Genomic DNA, 18,331 nt, shown 5'->3' with positions numbered 1-18,331 from the left:
ATAAGGCTTGCACAGTCAGGCATTACTTTTTCTTTATTTGTTTATGGGTCACTTGCAAGGCTTCATTTATTGCCGCTCCTAGCTGATGTGGTGGTGGTGGGCCTTCTCTCTCTCTGAAGTGTTGTAGTGCTTGTACTGATGGTGCTCCCACGTTGGTGTTAGGTAGAGAATTCCAGCATTTTCATCCTGTGACAATGAAGGAAACACGATGGGTACATGACTTACAGTTCATGGTGTTCCCATGATATTTCTGCTTTGGTTCTTTGGTGGTAGAGGTCGTGGGGCTGGGAGGTGTTGTCAAAGTAAGCTTGGTGTGTTTCTTTGGACAGTACATTCTGTGGCAAAGTGTGGTGGTGAGCAGGTTGATTGTAGAGTGATATTCAGTGGCAGGATGCTGATTAAGCAGCCTGGGACAAAATGGTTGCAATCTTCTCTTGCCTCGATAACTTATTTTCCCTCCCCCTCTCCTGATCACCACTACCACCCTCATACCTAAAATGGTCAATTGCAATGGTGCAACAAAGTCATCTTTTCATATTTTTCTTTATAGTTTATATTTTTATGAAAGAATGGTGTGTTCACAGGGAACCCAGATAGGATTTGACCTCTACCTTCCTGCCTTTTTTTTTGCTCACGCTCAAAATCGTCCATCCGCACGTTTTTAATCTTTCATTCAGAAAACCTCTTAGATTTCAGCCAGTAGATGAGTTCTGTCAATTATGCTGGAGAAAACATGAGTGAGCTTGTAGTTGCTAGGCACCTGAATAGGTTACGCTTTTAGTGGCTGATGAATTTGCAACCTTCAAATTCTAGCATAGGTTTAGGGGCAGTCCAGAAAATAGCGATATTTAATAGTGAGGCTATAAGTATTAACCTAAACTATGTTCCAACCATTCAAGTTCTTGCTGTCTCTGTTATTGCAGATGCCATTCCTTGAGGTATACATTAAAAAAAAATCATCTTGAATCCATTGCATTTAGAATCATAGAATGACACAGGAGATCATTTGGCTCATCGTGCCTCTGCTGGCTCTTTGGTAGAGCTATCCAATTAGCCCCAGCCCCCTTCTCCTTCACCATAGCCCTGCAAATTCTTTCCTTGAAAGTATTTATCCAATTCTCTCTTTAAAGTTGCTATTAAATCTGCTTCCACTGCCCTTTCAGGCAGTGCATTCAAGATCACAACAACTCGCTGTGTAAAAACATGTTTCCTCCTGCCCTCATTTGATACAAGAATAGCCCTGAACAAGTTGGCTGTGGATCTGATGTTCCAAAAGTGGGGGTTGGTTACAGATGGACAATCTTAGATCTTAGGCACCAGACTTTTGACCAGGCGATTTACACATCCAGCAACTTTTGTTTTAAACTTGCTATGCTTTTTACTTAGCCTTTCAAAAGACAGCATCTCATGCTGGGGTACAGTTCTAATAGTAGCGACGTATCCAACGCTATGTCCAAGTGGCCACACATTGTAAAGACAGTGCATATAAAATCATAGGGCTATTCAACTGCGTGGGCTTTCACAATCAAGTTAATTCCCCCTTCCCCAGTTCTCAACATCACATCCAGCAGGAATCTTTTTATTTGGTCATGATATGTGAGCATTGCTGGTAAAGCAAGAATCTATTGCCCAACCCTGACTGCCCTGGTGGTGAGCCATCTTCTTCAATTGGTGCAGTATGTCTACGGTGCTATTAAAAAGGCAGTTCCAGGATTTTGAGTGAGCGTCAGTGAAGGAATGGGGATTATAGTTGCAAGTCAGGATGGTTAGTGAGTTGGAGGGAAATTTGCAGATGGTATTCTCATACATCTGTTGCCCTTGCCCTTCTAGATTGTAGAGATCGTGGGTTTGGAAGGTGCTGTTAAAGGACTTGTGGCGAGTTGCCACAGTGCATCTTGTAGATGGTACACACTGCTGCCACTGTGTGTCAGTGGTGGAGGGAGTGAATGTTTAAAGTGGTGGGTGGGATGCCAATCAAGCAGACTGCTTTGTCCTGGATGGTGTTGAATGTTTTGAGTGGTGTTGAACCTGCTTTCACCCAGGCAAGTAGAGTGTATTCCATCACACTCCTGACTTGTGTCTTGTCGATGGTGGACAGGCTTTGGGGGGGTGGGGTGGGGTGGTGTCTGAAGGTGAGTTACTCACCACAGAATTCCCAGCCTTTGAACCTGCTTTTGTAGCCACACTTTATGTGGCTGGTCCAGTTCAGTTTCTGGTCCATGGTAACCCCTAGTATATTGATAGTGGGGAATTCATCAATGTTAATACTGTTGAATGCCAAGTGGAGGTGGTTAGATTCTCTCTTGTTGGAGATGGTTATTGCCTGGCATTTGTGTGGCATGAATGTTACTTGCCACTTATCAGCCCAAGCCTGAATGTTGCCCAGATTTTGCTGTATGTGGGCATGGACTGCTTCAGTATCTGAGGAGTCACAAATGGAACTGTGTAATCAACAGTAACCATCCCCACTTCTGAACTTATGGGGGGAAGGTCAGGACACTGCGCTGAGGAGCTCCTGCAGAGATGTCCTGAGACTCAGATGATTAGCCTCCAATGACCACAACCATCTTCCCTTGTGCTAGCTATGACACCAAGTGGAGAGTTTTTTTCCCTGACTTGCATTGATTTCAATTTTGCCAGAGCTCCTTTATGACGCACTCAGTCAAATGCTACCTTGATGTTCAGGGTAGTCACTCTCCCCTCACTTTTGGAATTCAGCTCTTTCATCCATGTTTGGACCAAGGCTGTAATGAGGTCAAGAGCTGAGTGGCCTTGGCAGAACCCAAACTGAGCATTGGTGAGCAGGTTGTTGCTGAATAAGTGCCACTTGATAGTAATGTCAACGACACCTTCCATCATTTTGCTGATGATTGAGAGTAGACTGATAGGGCGGTAATTTTGACAGGATTGAATTGTCCATTTTTGTGGACAGGACATACCTCGGCAATTTTCCACATTGTCACATAGACATTGTACCTGTACTGGAAGAAATTGACTAGGGGTGTGGCTAGTTCTGGAGCAGTAGTCTTCACTACAGCCTTGCTATTATTAGGGCCCATAGCCTTTGCTGTTTCTACTGTATTTTTGATATCACACGGAGTGAATTGTGTTGGCTGTAGACTGGCATCTGCCACTTCTGGCTGAAGATGGTTGCGAATGCTTCAGCCTTGTTTTTTTGCACTCGTGCAGCGCTCTGCCATCTTTGAGGATGGGATGTTTGCGGAATCTCCTCCTTCTGTTAGTTGTTTAATTCTCCACCACCATACGCGACTGGTTGTGACAGGACTGCAGAGCTTATATCTGATCTGTTGGTTGTGGGATCACTGTTCTGTCTTAGCATACTGCGATATCAGTAGATAATGAGCTGTATTAAGAACCCTCTAATTTCCCTCATTATTCATAGTCAGTAGGGGTGGGTGGAGTGCCCATTATTTAGGGTGCTTTCTTATTTTCTCACGTGTGTCCTTGCCAGGACTGGAGTGCATTCCAGTCAGCTGATTTGTGATGACTTTTTCGTGGAAACCTTAAGTTACTGATGTGATCACTGAAAGTTGGTTACAATTTAATCTTCTTCCTGTTCCAGGGAAGTGTCACATGTTGTGATATTTATTTGTGTACCAGAAATTGGATACAAACAAACTACTAATAACAAGTGCATCAATAGTGCAGAGACTGCACAGCAAAGGCATTTAATCCTGCACCTTTATTGTGTTGAAACACGTAGAAGGAAGAGAAACAACTTCCAATAATCTAAAATAAGAGCAAAATGCTGCGGATGCTGGAACTCTGAAATGAGAACAGTAAGTGTCAGAAATACTCAGCAGGTCTGGCAGCATCTGTGTGGCGAGAAACCGAGTTAAGAAACAGAGACCAGGTCGCAGACCTGAAATGTTAACTCTGTTTCTGTCTGCACAAATGCTGCCAGACCTGCTGAGTATTTCTGTTCCAATAATACGCTACCGTTCATGTTCTCAAGATGCCCTTAAGTGCTTTACTAATGTAGCATCCAGCTTTTACACAGAGTGGTCCCATGGACAGTATAAACCAATTTATGTATTGTTAATAATGTTGATTGAGTGATAAATAGTGGCCCCTGGAGCCTGCACTGCCATTTAATCAGATCATGTCTGATCTGTATCTTAGCTCCATATCCCCTGATACCTATAGCTAACAAATCTCTCCTTGCTTTCCCTCTCACTTTCTTGTTTGCATTCATTCATTCTTGAATGCATCAATTGACCCAGCATCCCAAGCCTTGTTTAGGGTGGGGGAGCGTGTGGAATTCCAAATTTCTGCTTCCCTTCGTGTAGAACCTGTCTCCTCATTTCACTCCTAAATGACCGAGCTCTCATTTTAGGATTCTAAGAGCCCCTCTGCTCTTGGAATAGTGCTGTAGAATCTTTTGTCCACGTAACCGGCAGGCATGACCTTGGTTTAAAGTCTTACCCAAAATACGGCCCCTCCCACAGTGCAGCGCTCCCTCAGTACTGCCCCTCCCACAGTGCAGCGCTCCCTCAGTACTGCCCCTCCCACAGTGCAGCGCTCCCACAGTACTGCATTGGGAGTGTCAGCTTAGATTGTCTGGAGTGGGGCTTGAACCCATAATTTTCTGACTGAAGCAAGAGTACTATTACTGAGCTATGCTGTCACCTCGTGCACTGCAAGCTAAGTTTTAGGTTATTTCCTTGTTTTACAAATAACAATTTAGTTAAAGTGAGCAAAGGCTGATGCTGAAATAGGCAAGGTTTACATTTTGATCGGCAGTATGCAAATGAAATTAAATTCTATTGGCTTGTGAGCCAGGAAGTGGCCGGAACAACAATCTATGGTATGAAACAAGGAAGTTAATTAAGTACTGTGGCTTTAGTTTTCTTAAGGTGAACCAGTCTGGCAGCTGCTTCAACTTTCTGTTTATAATTTCCTACAAACTTCTAGTATCGCTTCCCTTAACAGTGCTGCTGAAAAAGAAAATGGACGTTTATTAGGTCTTGCAAACGTTGAATCCAAAAGCTGGTTTGTGGCATTCCTGCACCGTTTCTTCATTATATTGCTGCTGAAAATTGCTGCTGATGCCATCCAACTGTGGAGACTCTGTTGTGACCTTCAACAGTAATCCAGGCCTTCTCTATGGTGTGAAAGACTTGTAGGTCATAGCTCCTCTTGTCTTGGCAGTGTGGGGAATCCATAAGGAAACTCACTGTGGACTACTGATGTTCAAGATCTTTGGGGATGTGTTAATGTCATTCAGAATCAAGGGAAAGAAGGGTCGTGCTCCGGATTCTCTAGTAAGTGTATTAGGGGCAGGGCAAGGGCCTGAATTGGTCCAATTAACTCAAATGTAATGCATTGTATCCCACGTTTCGCCAATTTGTTTTCTGTTGGTAGCTTTTATAAGGAAAGCTAAATGTTGGATTCGGTTCGGAAATGGTCACTCTTGGCCTGTTGGCAGTTCCCAGATATGTTCAACTGGACTTGCAATACGTGCCGGCCGATGTGTTTGTAAAGTGTTTAGATTCCTTGTAGATCTAATTCGGATTAGGAAATCTTAAATAAAACTGAATGTGAGTTGGAGAATTTCATCAAATGTGAACTGGATCATTTTCCTTTCCTCTTCTATACATGCTACGGTGCATAGAATATAACATTATGTGAGATATTTACTGATGGAAGGCAAGAACATTGAAACTTTCACCATGATCTTGCATGGGTCTTTCTCCCCACTCCCCACCCTCTGCCACCAAATAAGGCTGCTGAGGCTAGCTGAACTGAAAATGTCAAAAGTGAAACATAGATTTTTGTTAGGCAAGTGAACTAAAGTGGATATTTTATTTATTTAGAGATACAGCACTGAAACAGGCCCTTCAGTCCACCGAGTCTGTGCCGACCATCAACCACCCATTTATACTAATCCTACACTAATCCCATATTCCTACCACATCTCCACCTTCCCTATATTCCCCTACCACCTACCTATACTAGGGGCAATTTGTAATGGCCAATTTACCTATCAACCTGCAAGTCTTTAGCTGTGGGAGGAAACCGGAGCACCCGGCGAAAACCCACGCGGTCACAGGGAGAACTTGCAAACTCCGCACAGGCAGTACCCAGAATTGAACCCGGGCAGCTGGAGCTGTGAGGCTGCGGTGCTAACCACTGCGCCACTGTGCCGCCCTATTGAGTTAAGATACAGATCAGCCATGATCTAATTGAATGGCAAAGCCGTCTCGAATTGCTGAATGACCACCTCCTGTTCCAGTGTTCGTAAATATAGGCCAAATTAGCACATTTTTGTTCTTCTAAATTAGGATTGACTTAACCATCTCACACTAGGATGAAGTGGTAATGGTGCAAGCAATTTGATTTAAGAGCATCACATGCGACATTTTGGTACAGCATCAAATTAGTTGTAATTTTCCCTTCAGTCTATTGGTATCACCATTTAGTGTGCTTACTATCACATTGCAGTTACACTTGGGCTCGAAGGGCCACCTTTCAGAGTTGCAACGTCCAGTAAAAGATCCTTCCCTTTACTGTTTCACCAGAATGTTCTCAAAGTGCTTGTTCCATTGTTGCAGCTCATCTGTATGACTAGGTCTTGAGCTCCTTATCACAGAGTACTATTTTTGTGTGCTCAGTCAGATGGTAACAGCATTAGAGTCATAGAGTCATACAGCACTGAAACAGGCCCTTCGGCCCACCGAGTCTGTGCCGACCATCAACCACCCATTTATACTACCCCTACGTTAATCCCATTTCCCTCTCTCATCCCCATCTTCTCTCAATTCTCCTACCTCCTACCTATAGTAGGGGCAATTTACAATGGCCAATTTACCAGTCAACCCGCAAGTCTTTGGCATGTGGGAGAAATGGAGCTTCTAGTTCCCTTTGCAAGTCTGTTCATCAGGTGCCCAAAGCTAGCAGTTTTGTGCCAATGGTTTCCCAGTTGTTAGAAATATATGAGATATCCTCCAGTCATCTTTACTTTTTTTTTATTCATTCATGGGATGTGGGCGTCGCAGGCCAGGCCAGCATTTATTGCCCATCCCTAATTGCCCTTGAACTGAGTGGCTTGCTAGGCCATTTCGAGGGCATGTAAGAGTCAACCACACTGCTGTGGGTCTGGAGTCACATGTAGGCCAGACCAGGTAAGAACAGCAGATTTCCTTCCCTAAAGGACATTAGTGAACCAGATGGGTTTTTACAACAATCAACAATGGTTTCATGGCCATCATTAGACTAGCTTTTTAATTCCAGATATTTATTAATTGAATTCAAATTCCACCTTCTGCTGTGGTGGGATTCGAACCCATGTCCCCAAAGCAATACCTGAGTCTCTGGGTTACTAGTCTAGTGACAATACCAGTACGCCACCGCCTCCCCAACTTGTATGCTGTTGAACATTTCCTGAGGGATGGGTGGCTTACACTCAACAGGAGTTGATCTAGGGTTAGTGGCATTGAATGGAGTTCATTTGAGTTTTCAACAGCATAGTTGGACTTGGTCTATATTCTGGTTGTGGTGCCCTTCAGGATGGCCTCCTACCAGGGCTATGGCCGTTGCTGGGCAGAACCAGAACCATGAGCTAGCACTTTGAGTATCACACTTAGCCAAGGTGCATGATGCAACAGTTAAAATCAATTGATAGTCCACACACATGAAGAGAGCTTGAGGTTATATTTATATTTAATAGACTTCTTTGCATCACTCAGTAATTAGTGACGCATGACTTCTCAATATTATTAGGTTGTAGTCTCCCAGATCCATGCCCATCTTTCCTGCAACTTGTTTGAATACTTTAAGTACATTCCTCCTGCAGTACTGAAATGGCCTGAATGAAAGTCCCAATGCAACTCCCTCTCTTCTGATGTCCAGCTCGGCAGACGGCCTAATTTGATTCTGCTGTTGTCTGTCCAACTCTAGCTAGAGCATCTCTATCAATGATTTCTCTTCACATCCCACACCATCACTTCCAGAAGGAATCCACACTTGGCCCCCTCTTCCTCATCTACGTGTCTACATAGATGGGATTAGCTTCCACATGTACGTTAACGACATCTAGCTCATTCTCTGCACTGCATCTGTGCTGTCAGATGACTTGTTAAACATCCATTTCTCTTCACCCCACCCTGGAGTTCACCCCACATTGGCAGCTTTGCCTTCTCCTAGGCCCAACATTTTGGAAATTGGTCTGTCTTTCTATCTCCCTCTTCCTTGAAGACCTTCCTTAAAACGCAGCTCTTTATTCAAGCTTTTAGTTGCTCCTCAACTCTCTTGACTCAACATCCAAACATCACTGCGTATGCGCTGAAAACCGTGTTGGCCTGAGGAGTACGTAGTCTTGTATCTTACAATTTATAATCAAGAATTTGGTCCAAATGGACCTGCAAACAATCTTAAAACATGCACTTTATGTGGTTTCTAAAAGTAATGGTTTGTGTATTTTAGTATCTACATTGCTAAAGCACTGTGGAGCATCTTGGCATTGCCGACTGAGGTTACAAATATTTGCCTGAAGGATGACCTTTTACGTCAGTTGACTAATTTTGTTGGAATCGGTTTCTACTTGTGTTGATCTCTATGCTTCATCATCCAGTGGATGTTCCATTTAGGTAGTGTGAAAAAGAAACAAGTCATAGAATCATGCAGCACAGAAGGAGCCCATTCGGTCAATTGTGCCTGTGCTGGCACTTTGAAAGAGCTATCCAATTAGTCCCACTCCCCTTGCTTTTTCTCCATAGCCCTGCAAAATTCTCCTTTTTAAGGCAGATTGGATCCAAAATTGGCTCAGTGACGGGAAGCAAAGGGTAGTATTCGATGGATGTTTTTGTGAATGGAAAGCTGTTTCCAATGGCATTCCACAGGGCTCAGTGTTGGTTCCCTTGCTCTTTGTGGTATATATTAATGATTTGGACTTAAATGTGGGAGGCATGATTGGGAAATTTGCTGATGACACAAAAATTGGTCGTGTAGTTGATCGTGAAGAGATGGCTGTAGACTCCAGAATGGTATCAATGGTTTGGTTGAGTGGGTGGGAAAGTGGCAAATGGAATTAAGTCTGGAGAAGTGTGAGGTAATGCACTTGGAGAGGGCAAATAAAGTGAGGGAATATGCAATAAACGGAAGGATATTGAGAGGGATAGAAGAAGAGATTGAGAGACCTTGGAGTGCATGTCCACAGGTTCCTAAAGGTGACAGGACAAGTAGTTAAAGTAGTGAAGAAGGCATATGGAATAATTTCCTTTATTGGCTGGGGTCTAGAATACAAACGCAGGGTTGTAATGCTGCAACTGTATAAAATGATGGTTCAGCCACTGTTGGAGTATTGTGTACAGTTCTGGTCGCCACATTACAGGAAGGACATAGTTACTCTGGAGTGTAGAGGAAATTTACAAGAATGTTGAGGGCTCGAATGTTGCAGCTATGAGGAAAGATTGGATTGGCTAGGGTTGTTTTTCTTAGAACAGGAGGCTGAGGGGTGACTTCATTGAGGTGTACAAAATTATGAGGGGCCTAGATAGAGTAGACAGGAAGGACCTGTTTCCCCTAGCAGAGAGGTCAATTACAAGGAGGCACAGATTTAAGGTGATTGGTAGAAGGATTAGAGGGGACATGGGGAAAAACTTTTTCACCCAGAGTGTGGTGGGCGTCTGGAATTCACTGCCAGGAACGGTGGTGGAGGCAGAAACCCTCAGTTCTTTTAAAAGGTACCTGAAATGCTGCAACCTGTAAGGCAATGGACCAGGTGCTGGAAGGTGGAATTAGATTGGGCGGCTAGTTTTTTTGGCCAGCATAGACACGACGGGCTGAATGGCCTCCTTCTGTGCTGTAATTTTTCTCTGGTTCTAAGGATTTATCTAATTGCCTTTTGAAAGATGCAATTGAATGTTTCCACTGCCCTCTTAGGCAGAGTATCATAACTCAGGTTAAAAAAAGATATTCATCTAGCCCTCTGGTACTTTGGTCAGTTATCTTAAATCAGTGTCCTTTGGTTATTGACCCTCCTGCCAGTGAAAAGAGTTTCTCCATAATTATTTTAGCAAAACCCTTAATGATTTTGGACACCTCTATTAAATCTCTGTATATAACAACTATCATTTATATAGTGCCTTTAACGTAGTACAGCATCTCAAGGCGCTTCACAACATTATCAAACAATTTGACACTGAATTATATAACCAAAATCTTGATCAAGTGGTAGATTTTAAGGCAAATCTTAAAGGGAGAAAGGCAGAGAGGTTTGTTGGGGAATTCCAGAGCTTCGGGCCCAGGCAGTTGAAGGCACTGCTGCCAATGGTGAAGTAATTAAAATTGGGGATGTTCAAGATGCAGGAATTGGAAGAGTGCAGAGATCTATGGGAATGGTAATGTTACTGGACTAGTAATCCAGAGGCCTGGTCTAATGCTCCAAAGACGCATGTTCAAAATCCACCACAGCAGCTAGGGGAATTTAAGTTTTATTAATTAATAAATCTGGAATAAAAAGCTAGTCTTGGAAATGACAACCATGAAACTAACAGATTGTCATAAAAACCCATCTGATTCAGTAAAATCCTTCAGGGAAGGAAGTCTGCTGTCCTTACCTGGTCTGGTCTACATGTGACTCCAGACCCACAGCAATGTGGTTGACTCTTAACTGCCCTCTGAAATGGTCCAGCAAGTCACTTAGTTGTATCAAACCGCTACAGAAAAGTTAAATAATAAAAGCAGCTGGACCACCTGACATCGACATAGGCACTGGAAACAACAATGACGCACCCTGCCCGGTCGACCCTGCCAAGTCCTCCTTGCTATCATCTGTGGATTTGTGCCAAAATTGGGAGAGCTGCCCCACAGTCTAGTTAAGCAATAGCTTGACATACTCTCACTCACCGAATCATACCTTCAGTCAAGGTTCCAGATTCCACTATCACCATCCCAAGGTATGTCCTGTCCCACCAGCAGAACAGACCCACCATCCCAACCAGGAGGAAGTGGCCATGGAAGTCCTCAACATGACTCCGGACCCAATAAAATCTCATGGCATCAGGTCAAACATGGAAACCTCCTGCTGATTACCACCTGCTGCCCTCAGCTGATGAATCAACCATGTTGAACACCACTTGGAAGAAGTGCTGAGGGTAGCAAGGGCACAGAATGTACTCTGGGTGTGTCCATTACCAAGAGTAGCTTGGTAGCATAACTACTGACGAAGCTGGCCGAGTCCTGAAGGACATATCAGCTAGATGGCCTGCGGCAGATGGTGAGAGAACCAACGAGGGAAAAACCTACTTGATTGCATCCTCACCAATATACCTATCGTAGATGAATCTGCCCTTGACTGTATTGGCATTCGATAAGGCGCCACATGAAAGTTTATTGCATAAGATAGGAGCTCACGGTATTGGGGGTGATGTATTAACATGGATTGAGGATTGGTTAACTCACAGAAGACAGAGATGGGATTAATGGGTCTTTTTCAGGCTGGAAAGACATAACTAGTGGAGTGCCACAAGGATCAGTCCTAGGGCCTCAATTATTTACTATCTATGTTAATGACTTGGAGGAGGTGGCAGAGTGTAATATATCCAAATTTGTTGATACAAAAATAGGTGGGAGGCATGTTGTGATGAGGACATAAGGAATCTGCAAGCGGATATAGATAGGTTGAGTAAGTGGGCAAAAACTTGGCAGATGGAGTTTAATGTAGGAAAGTGTGAGGTCATGCACTTTGGTAGGAAGAATCAAAAGGCAGACTATTTAAATGGAGAGAGACTTCAAAAAAGTGCAGCACGGAGGGATCTGGGTGTTCTTGTGCATGAAACACAAAAAGTTAGCATGCAGGTGCAGCAAGTAGTTAAGAAGGCAAATGGAATTTTGTCCTTTATTGCCATGGGGTTGGAGTTTAAAAATTGGGAAGTCTTGTTACAACTGTACAGGGTGTTGGTGAGGCCGCACCTGGAGTACTGTGTACAGTTTTGGTCCCCATATTTAAGAAAGGATATACTGGCATTGGAAGCAGTTCAAAAGAGATTCACTAGGCTGATTCCTGGGATGAAGGGGTTGACTTATCAAGAACGGCTAAATAGGTTAGGCCTTTATTCATTAGAGTTTAGAAGAATGCGGGGTGATCTGATTGAAACGTACAAGAGGGGGCTTGACAGGGTAGATGTTGAGAAGATGTTTCCACTAGTGGGGGAATCTCAAACTAGGGGACATAGTTACAGAATATGGGGACACTCATTTTAAAATTGAGATGCCAAGGAATTTCTTCTCTGAGGGTAGTGAATGTCTGGAATTCTCTAAACCAGGGAGTTGTGGGGGCTAGATCACTGCAAGTATTTAAAGAGGAGGTAGATAGATTTTTGAAATCTTGGGGAGTTGAGGGCTTTGAGGAGCTGGCACGAAAGAGGAGTTGAGGTCTGGGGCAGATCAACCATGATCTTATTGAATGGCGTGGCAGGCTTGAGGGGCCGAAAGGCCCACTCCTTCTATTTCTTATGTTGGGACCACTTCACAGTCCTTGTGGAGACAAAGTCAGGTCTTCACATTGAAGACATGTTCTATTGTGTTGTGCGGCACGACCACTGCAAAATAAATAGATTCAGAACAGATCTAGCAGCTCAATACTGGGCATCTATGAAGTGCCATAGGCCATCAGCAGCAGCAGATTTGTATTCAACCACAATCTGCAACCTCATTGGTCAGCATATCCTTCACTCTACCATTACCATCAAACCAGGGGACCAACCATGGTTCAATGAATGTAGGAAAGCATGCCGGGAGCAGCACCAGGCATACCTAAAAATGAGGTGCCAACCTGGTGAAGCTACAACACAGGACTATGTGCATGCTAAACAGTGGAAGTAGCATGCTAAAGGCAGAGCTAAGCGATCCCACAATCAACGGATCAGATCAAAGTTCAGCAGTGCTGTCACATCCAGTCGTGAATGGTGGTGGACAGTTAAACAACTAATCAGAGGAGGAGATGACATAAACATCCTCATGTTTGATGGGGGAGCCCAGCACGTTAGTACAAAAGAATAAGCTGTATCATTTGCAACCATCTTCAGCCATAAGTACCAAGTGGAAGATCTATCCTGGCTTCCTCCTTGGCTCCCCAGTATCACTGATGGCAGTCTTTAGCCAATTTGATTCACTCCACTCGAACAGCACTGTGGGTGTACCTAATCCTCAAAGACTGCAGCGGTTCAAGAAGGAGCTCACCACCACCACCACCTCAAGGGCAATTAGGGATGGGCAATAAATGCTGGCCTAGCCAGCAACGCCCACATCCCACGAACTAATAAAAATTAAGAAACGGCTGGAGACACTGGATACAGCAAAGGCCATGAGCCTTGACAACATCCTGGCTGTAGCACTGAAGACTTGTGCTCCAGAACCAGCCACACCCCTAGCCAAGCTGTCCCAGTACAGTTACAACACTGACATTTGACAGTGTAAAAAATTCCCCAAGTATGTCCTGTCCGCAAAATGCGGCACGAATTCAATCCGACCAAATACCGCGCCATCAGTCTACTTTCAATCATCGGCAAAGTGATGGAAGGTCATGGAAAGTCATGGACATTGCTATCAAGTGGCACTTACTCATCAATAATCTGCTCACCAATGCTCAATTTGGGTTGCATCAGGGCCACTCAGCTCCTGACTTCTATACATCCAAACATGGTTAAAAGAGCTGAATTCCAGAGGTGATGTGAAAGTGATTGCCCTTGACATCAAGGTAGCATTTGATGCAGTGTGGTATCAAGGAGTCTTAACAAAATTGAAGTCATGGAACCAGGGGAAACCTCTCCACTGGTTGGAGTCATACCTAGCACAAAGGAAGATAGTTGTGGTTGTTGGAGGCCAATCATTTCAGTCCCAGAACATCACTGCAGGAGTTCCTCAGAGTAGCGTCCAAGGTCCAACCATCTTCAGCTGCTTCATCAATGACCTTCCCTCCATCAGAAGGTCAGAAGTGGGGATGTTCACTGATGATTTCAGTGTTCAGTGTCATTTGCAACTCCTCAGGTAGTGAAGCAGTTCGTACCCGCATACAGCAAGACCTGGACAACATTCAGGCTTGGGCTGATAAGTGGCAAGTAATGTTCGCACCACAAGTTCTAGGCAATGACCATCTCCAACAAGAGAGAATCTAACCATCTCCCCTTAATGTTCAACAGCATTACCATCATTGAATCCCCCACCATCAACATCCTGGGGATCACCATTGATTAGCCATATAAGTACTCTGACTACAAGAGCAAGTCAGAGGCTGGGAATTCTGCAGCAAGTAACTCACCTCCTGACTCTCCAAAGCCTGTGCAACATCTACAAGGCACAAGTCAGGAGTGTGATGGAATACACTCCATTTGCCCGGATGAGTTCAGGTCCAAGACGCAAGCAGCTTGACACCATCCAAGACAAAGCAGCCCGCTTGATCACCCCATCCACCATCTTAAACATTCACTCCCTGCACCACCGATGCACAGTGGCAGCAGTATACACCATCTACAAGATGCACTGCTGTAACTCAACAAAGCTCCTTTGAAAGCACCTTCCAAACCCACGACTTCTACCGCCTGGAAGAAAAAGGGCAACAGATGCATGGGAACACCACCACCTGCAAGTTCCCCTCCAAGCTACACACCATTCTGACTTGGAAATATATCACTGTTGCTGGGTCAAAATCCTGGAACTCCCTCACAACACTGTGGGTGTAACTACACCACAAGGATTGTAGCGGTTCAAGAATGCGGCTCACCACTGCCTTCTTGAGGGCAATTAGGGGTGGGCAACAAGTATTTATGACCCCTAGTTTTGGATTCTCCCACAAATAGAAACATTCTCTGTGCATGAATTATACTTATTTCATTTTGCTATGTTGCTAATTACTGGCACTGGGCAATACAGAATAACACATGGATCGCAATTGAACAGCAAAGTCAAGGTCACTTCAGATCTGTCAGTTGTACAGATTGTTTAACGTGAGTTGGTGTTGGAAAGTGATTGCTGAACTGAAGAAATATGAAATTGAGGATGCACCTTCTATTTCTGTGAAGAGTCAGAATGCTGAGGTTGCAGACGTGATTTGGTTCCTTTCTGGACATGCTGAGTTGGGCTGGTTGTGTCTGGATAGCGCACATCTTTTGAAGCAGTGTATCTTGGTGCTGTTTAACAGATTCCGTTTTAATTTTGTGAGGAGCTGAATGGGATCAATAGTACCAGAGGTCACTGGGAACCGTTCCTTGATTTGAATGTCGACTGTCAATGTTAGCGTTTGCTTTTTTTAAAAATCAGACCTCATTTCCATATATGTAAAACTTAATAATTTCCCTCTGTTGTGTTGGGAAAGTTGTGTTTTGTAGTTTTTGTTCTCTTTTAACCAAAATGTGATTTTGGAGGCTGAAATCTGGTCACCTTTCAGTTTTGCCAATCAAGAGTTTTTGGCAAAACGTATTTGCACAGCACTGGTGGCCTTGGTCACAGCACAAATCGGGAAAAACCACACCTTTGGCTCACGTATGGCTGTCGCTGTTATTTTGGTATTGCATTCGTAGATAAAATCTTAAATTTCAAAATCTACCTCTATTGAGGAGTTTCGTCATGAATGCAATCCTGGGACACAGTTCAGCTTGTTCATGTGGTCTGAAATTGTGCAAGTGCTGATCTTGCATAGAACCCACAGCACAGAAACAGGCCATTTGACACATCTGGCTCATGTCTGTGTTTATGCTCCACATCAGCCGCCTCCCGCTCTATTTTATCTAACTTTATTAGCTTGCCCTTAAGTGCATCAATGCCATTCACTTCAGCTACTCCTGTGGAAGTCAGTTCCACATTCTGCCGATTCTCTATGTAAAGAAGTTTCTCCTGAATTCCCTATTGTATTTATTAGTCATATATTTATGATCCCTAATTTTGAATTCCTCCACAAGTGGAAACATCTGACTTCCTACCCTGTCAAACCCCTTTGTAATCGTAAAGATCTCAATTACATCACCCCTCCGCTTTATGTCTAGAGAAGAGAGCCCCAGCCTGTTGAGCCTTTCCTGATGGGTATGACCTCTCAGTTCTCGTATCATACTTGTAAATTATTTCTCTACCTTCTCCAGGCCTGCAATCATTTTTGTAATATGGAGATCAGAACTGTGCACAAAATTCTAAATTTGATGTACTCAATTTTGCAATTAAAATTTAGTTAAAACCTACCTCTTTGACCACGGTTTTGGTCATTGCCCTAATATATTTTTGATATAGCTCAGTGTCAAATTTTGTCTGATTCTACTCCTGTGCAGTGCCTTGAGAAGTTTTTAGTACGTTAAAGGCGCGTTATAAATTCAGGTTGTTGTAAATGTGCTCAGTGATTGCCAGGGGACTCGCAACTAGAAGATCCATGAATATCCACTGCAATAGATGCTGCTTTCTCTGCAGCCTTTTAGCTAAACTAAAAGTTTTACTGAGATTTTTATTTATTGGATTTAGTTTGTAGTGGCAGTTGTATTGTAGTTCTGCAGCCAGAGGTGCATTTCATAAAAGGAGAATGTCCATTAGGGAAAGAAATCTGCTGTCCTTACCTGGTCTGGCCTACATGTGACTCCAGACCCACAGCAATATGGTTGACTCTTAAATGCCCTCTGAAATGGCCTAGCAAGCCACTCAGTTGTATCTAACTGCTACGAAGTCAATAAAAAAGAATGAAACCGGACAGACCACCCGGCATCGACTTAGGCACCGGAAACAACAATGGCAAACCCAGTCCCGCCTTCACATTGAGGATACACTCCATCGTGTTGTGTGGCACTACCACTGTGCTAAATGGGATAGATTTCGAACAGATCTAGCAATGCAAAACTGGGCATCCATGAGGCGCTGTGGCCCATCAGCAGCAGCAGAATTGTACTCAACCACAATCTGGAACCTCATGGCCTGGCATATCCCCCACTCTACCATTACCATCAAGCCAGGAGACCAATCCTGGTTCAATGATGAGTGCAGGAGGGCATGCCAGGACCAGCACCAGGCATACCTCAAAATGAGGTGTCAACCTGGTGAAGCTACAACAATGGACTATCTGCGTGACAAACTGCGGAGGCAGCATGCGATAGCCAGAGCTAAGCGATCCCATAACCAACGGATCAGATCTAAGCTCTGCAGTCTTGCCACATCCAGCCGTGAATGGTGGCGGACAATTAAACAACTAACCGGAGGAGATGGCTCCACAAAAATCCCCATCCTCAATGATGAGGGAGCCCAGCACATCAGTGCGAAAAATAAGGCTGAAGCATTTGCAACAATCTTAGGCCAGAAGTGCCGTGTTGATGATCCATCTCGGCCTCCTCCTGAAGTCCCCAGCATCACAGATGCCCGACTTAATCCAATTCGATTCACTCCGCCTGATATCAAGTAACGACTGAAGGCAATGGATACTGCAAAGGCTATGGGCCCTGACAATATTCCAGCAATAGTACTGAAGAACTGTGCTCCAGAACTTGCTGCGCCCCTAGCCAAGCTGTTCCAGTACAGCTACAACACTGGCAATGTGGAAAATGGCCCAGGTATGTCCTGCACACACAAAGCAGGACACGTCCAACCCAGCCAATTACCATCCCGTCAGCCTACTCTCAATCATGTAGTAGTGTTATGGAAGGTGTCATCAACAGTGCCATCAAGCGGCACTTGCTTAGCAAGAACCTGGTCAGTGACGCTCAGTTTGGGTTCTGCCAGGGCCACTCAGCTCCTGACCTCATTACAGCCTTGGTTCAAACATGGACAAAAGAGCTGAACTCAAGAGGTGAGGTGAGAGTGACTGCCCTTGACATCAAGGCAGCATTTGACCGAGTATGGCATCAAGGAGCCCTAGCAAAACTGAGGTCAGTGAGAATTGGTGAGAAAACTCTCCGCTGGTTGGTGCAAAGGAAGATGGTTGTGGTTGTTGGAGGTCAATCATCTGAGTTCCAGGACCTCACTGCAGGAGTTCCTCAGGGTAGTGTCCTAGGCCCAACCATCTTCAGCTGCTTCATCAATGACCTTCCTTCAATCATAAGGTCAGAAGTGGGGATGTTCGCTGATGATTGCACAATGTTCAGCACCATTCGCAACTCCTCAGATACTGAAGCAGTCCGTGTAGAAATGCAGCAAGACTTGGACAACATCCAGGCTTGGTCTGATAAGTGGCAAGTAATATTCACGCCACACAAGTGCCAGGCAATGACCATCTCCAACAAGAGAGAATCTAACCATCTCCTCTTGACATTCAATGGCATTACCATCGCTGAATCCCCTGCTATCAACATCCTAGGGGCTACCATTGACCAGAAACTGAGCTGGAGTAGCCATATAAATACCGTGG

At 44.3% G+C, this 18,331-nt stretch overlaps 1 protein-coding gene across 4 annotated transcripts in view; it reads left to right on the top strand.

The window, feature by feature from the left end:
* usp47 (ubiquitin specific peptidase 47) overlaps positions 1–18,331 on the top strand; it is a 186,232-nt gene that overhangs the window by 48,108 nt on the left and 119,793 nt on the right. For 2 of the 4 annotated variants that reach the window (XM_068046693.1, XM_068046692.1), the window contains exon 1: positions 5,020–5,285. The exons of the other annotated variants lie outside the window; for them this stretch is intronic. In XM_068046693.1, coding sequence (XP_067902794.1) covers positions 5,211–5,285 — 75 coding nt within the window. In that variant the 5' untranslated portion in view covers positions 5,020–5,210. Of the gene's footprint in view, positions 1–5,019; positions 5,286–18,331 lie in introns of those variants that run through there. 4 annotated transcript variants of the gene reach the window in all.

Source organism: Heterodontus francisci, chromosome 14, assembly GCF_036365525.1.
Source record: "Heterodontus francisci isolate sHetFra1 chromosome 14, sHetFra1.hap1, whole genome shotgun sequence".
Classification (NCBI taxonomy): domain Eukaryota; kingdom Metazoa; phylum Chordata; class Chondrichthyes; order Heterodontiformes; family Heterodontidae; genus Heterodontus; species Heterodontus francisci.
Note: the sequence above shows the minus strand (reverse complement) of the source record. Positions and strands in the feature narration are given on the sequence as shown.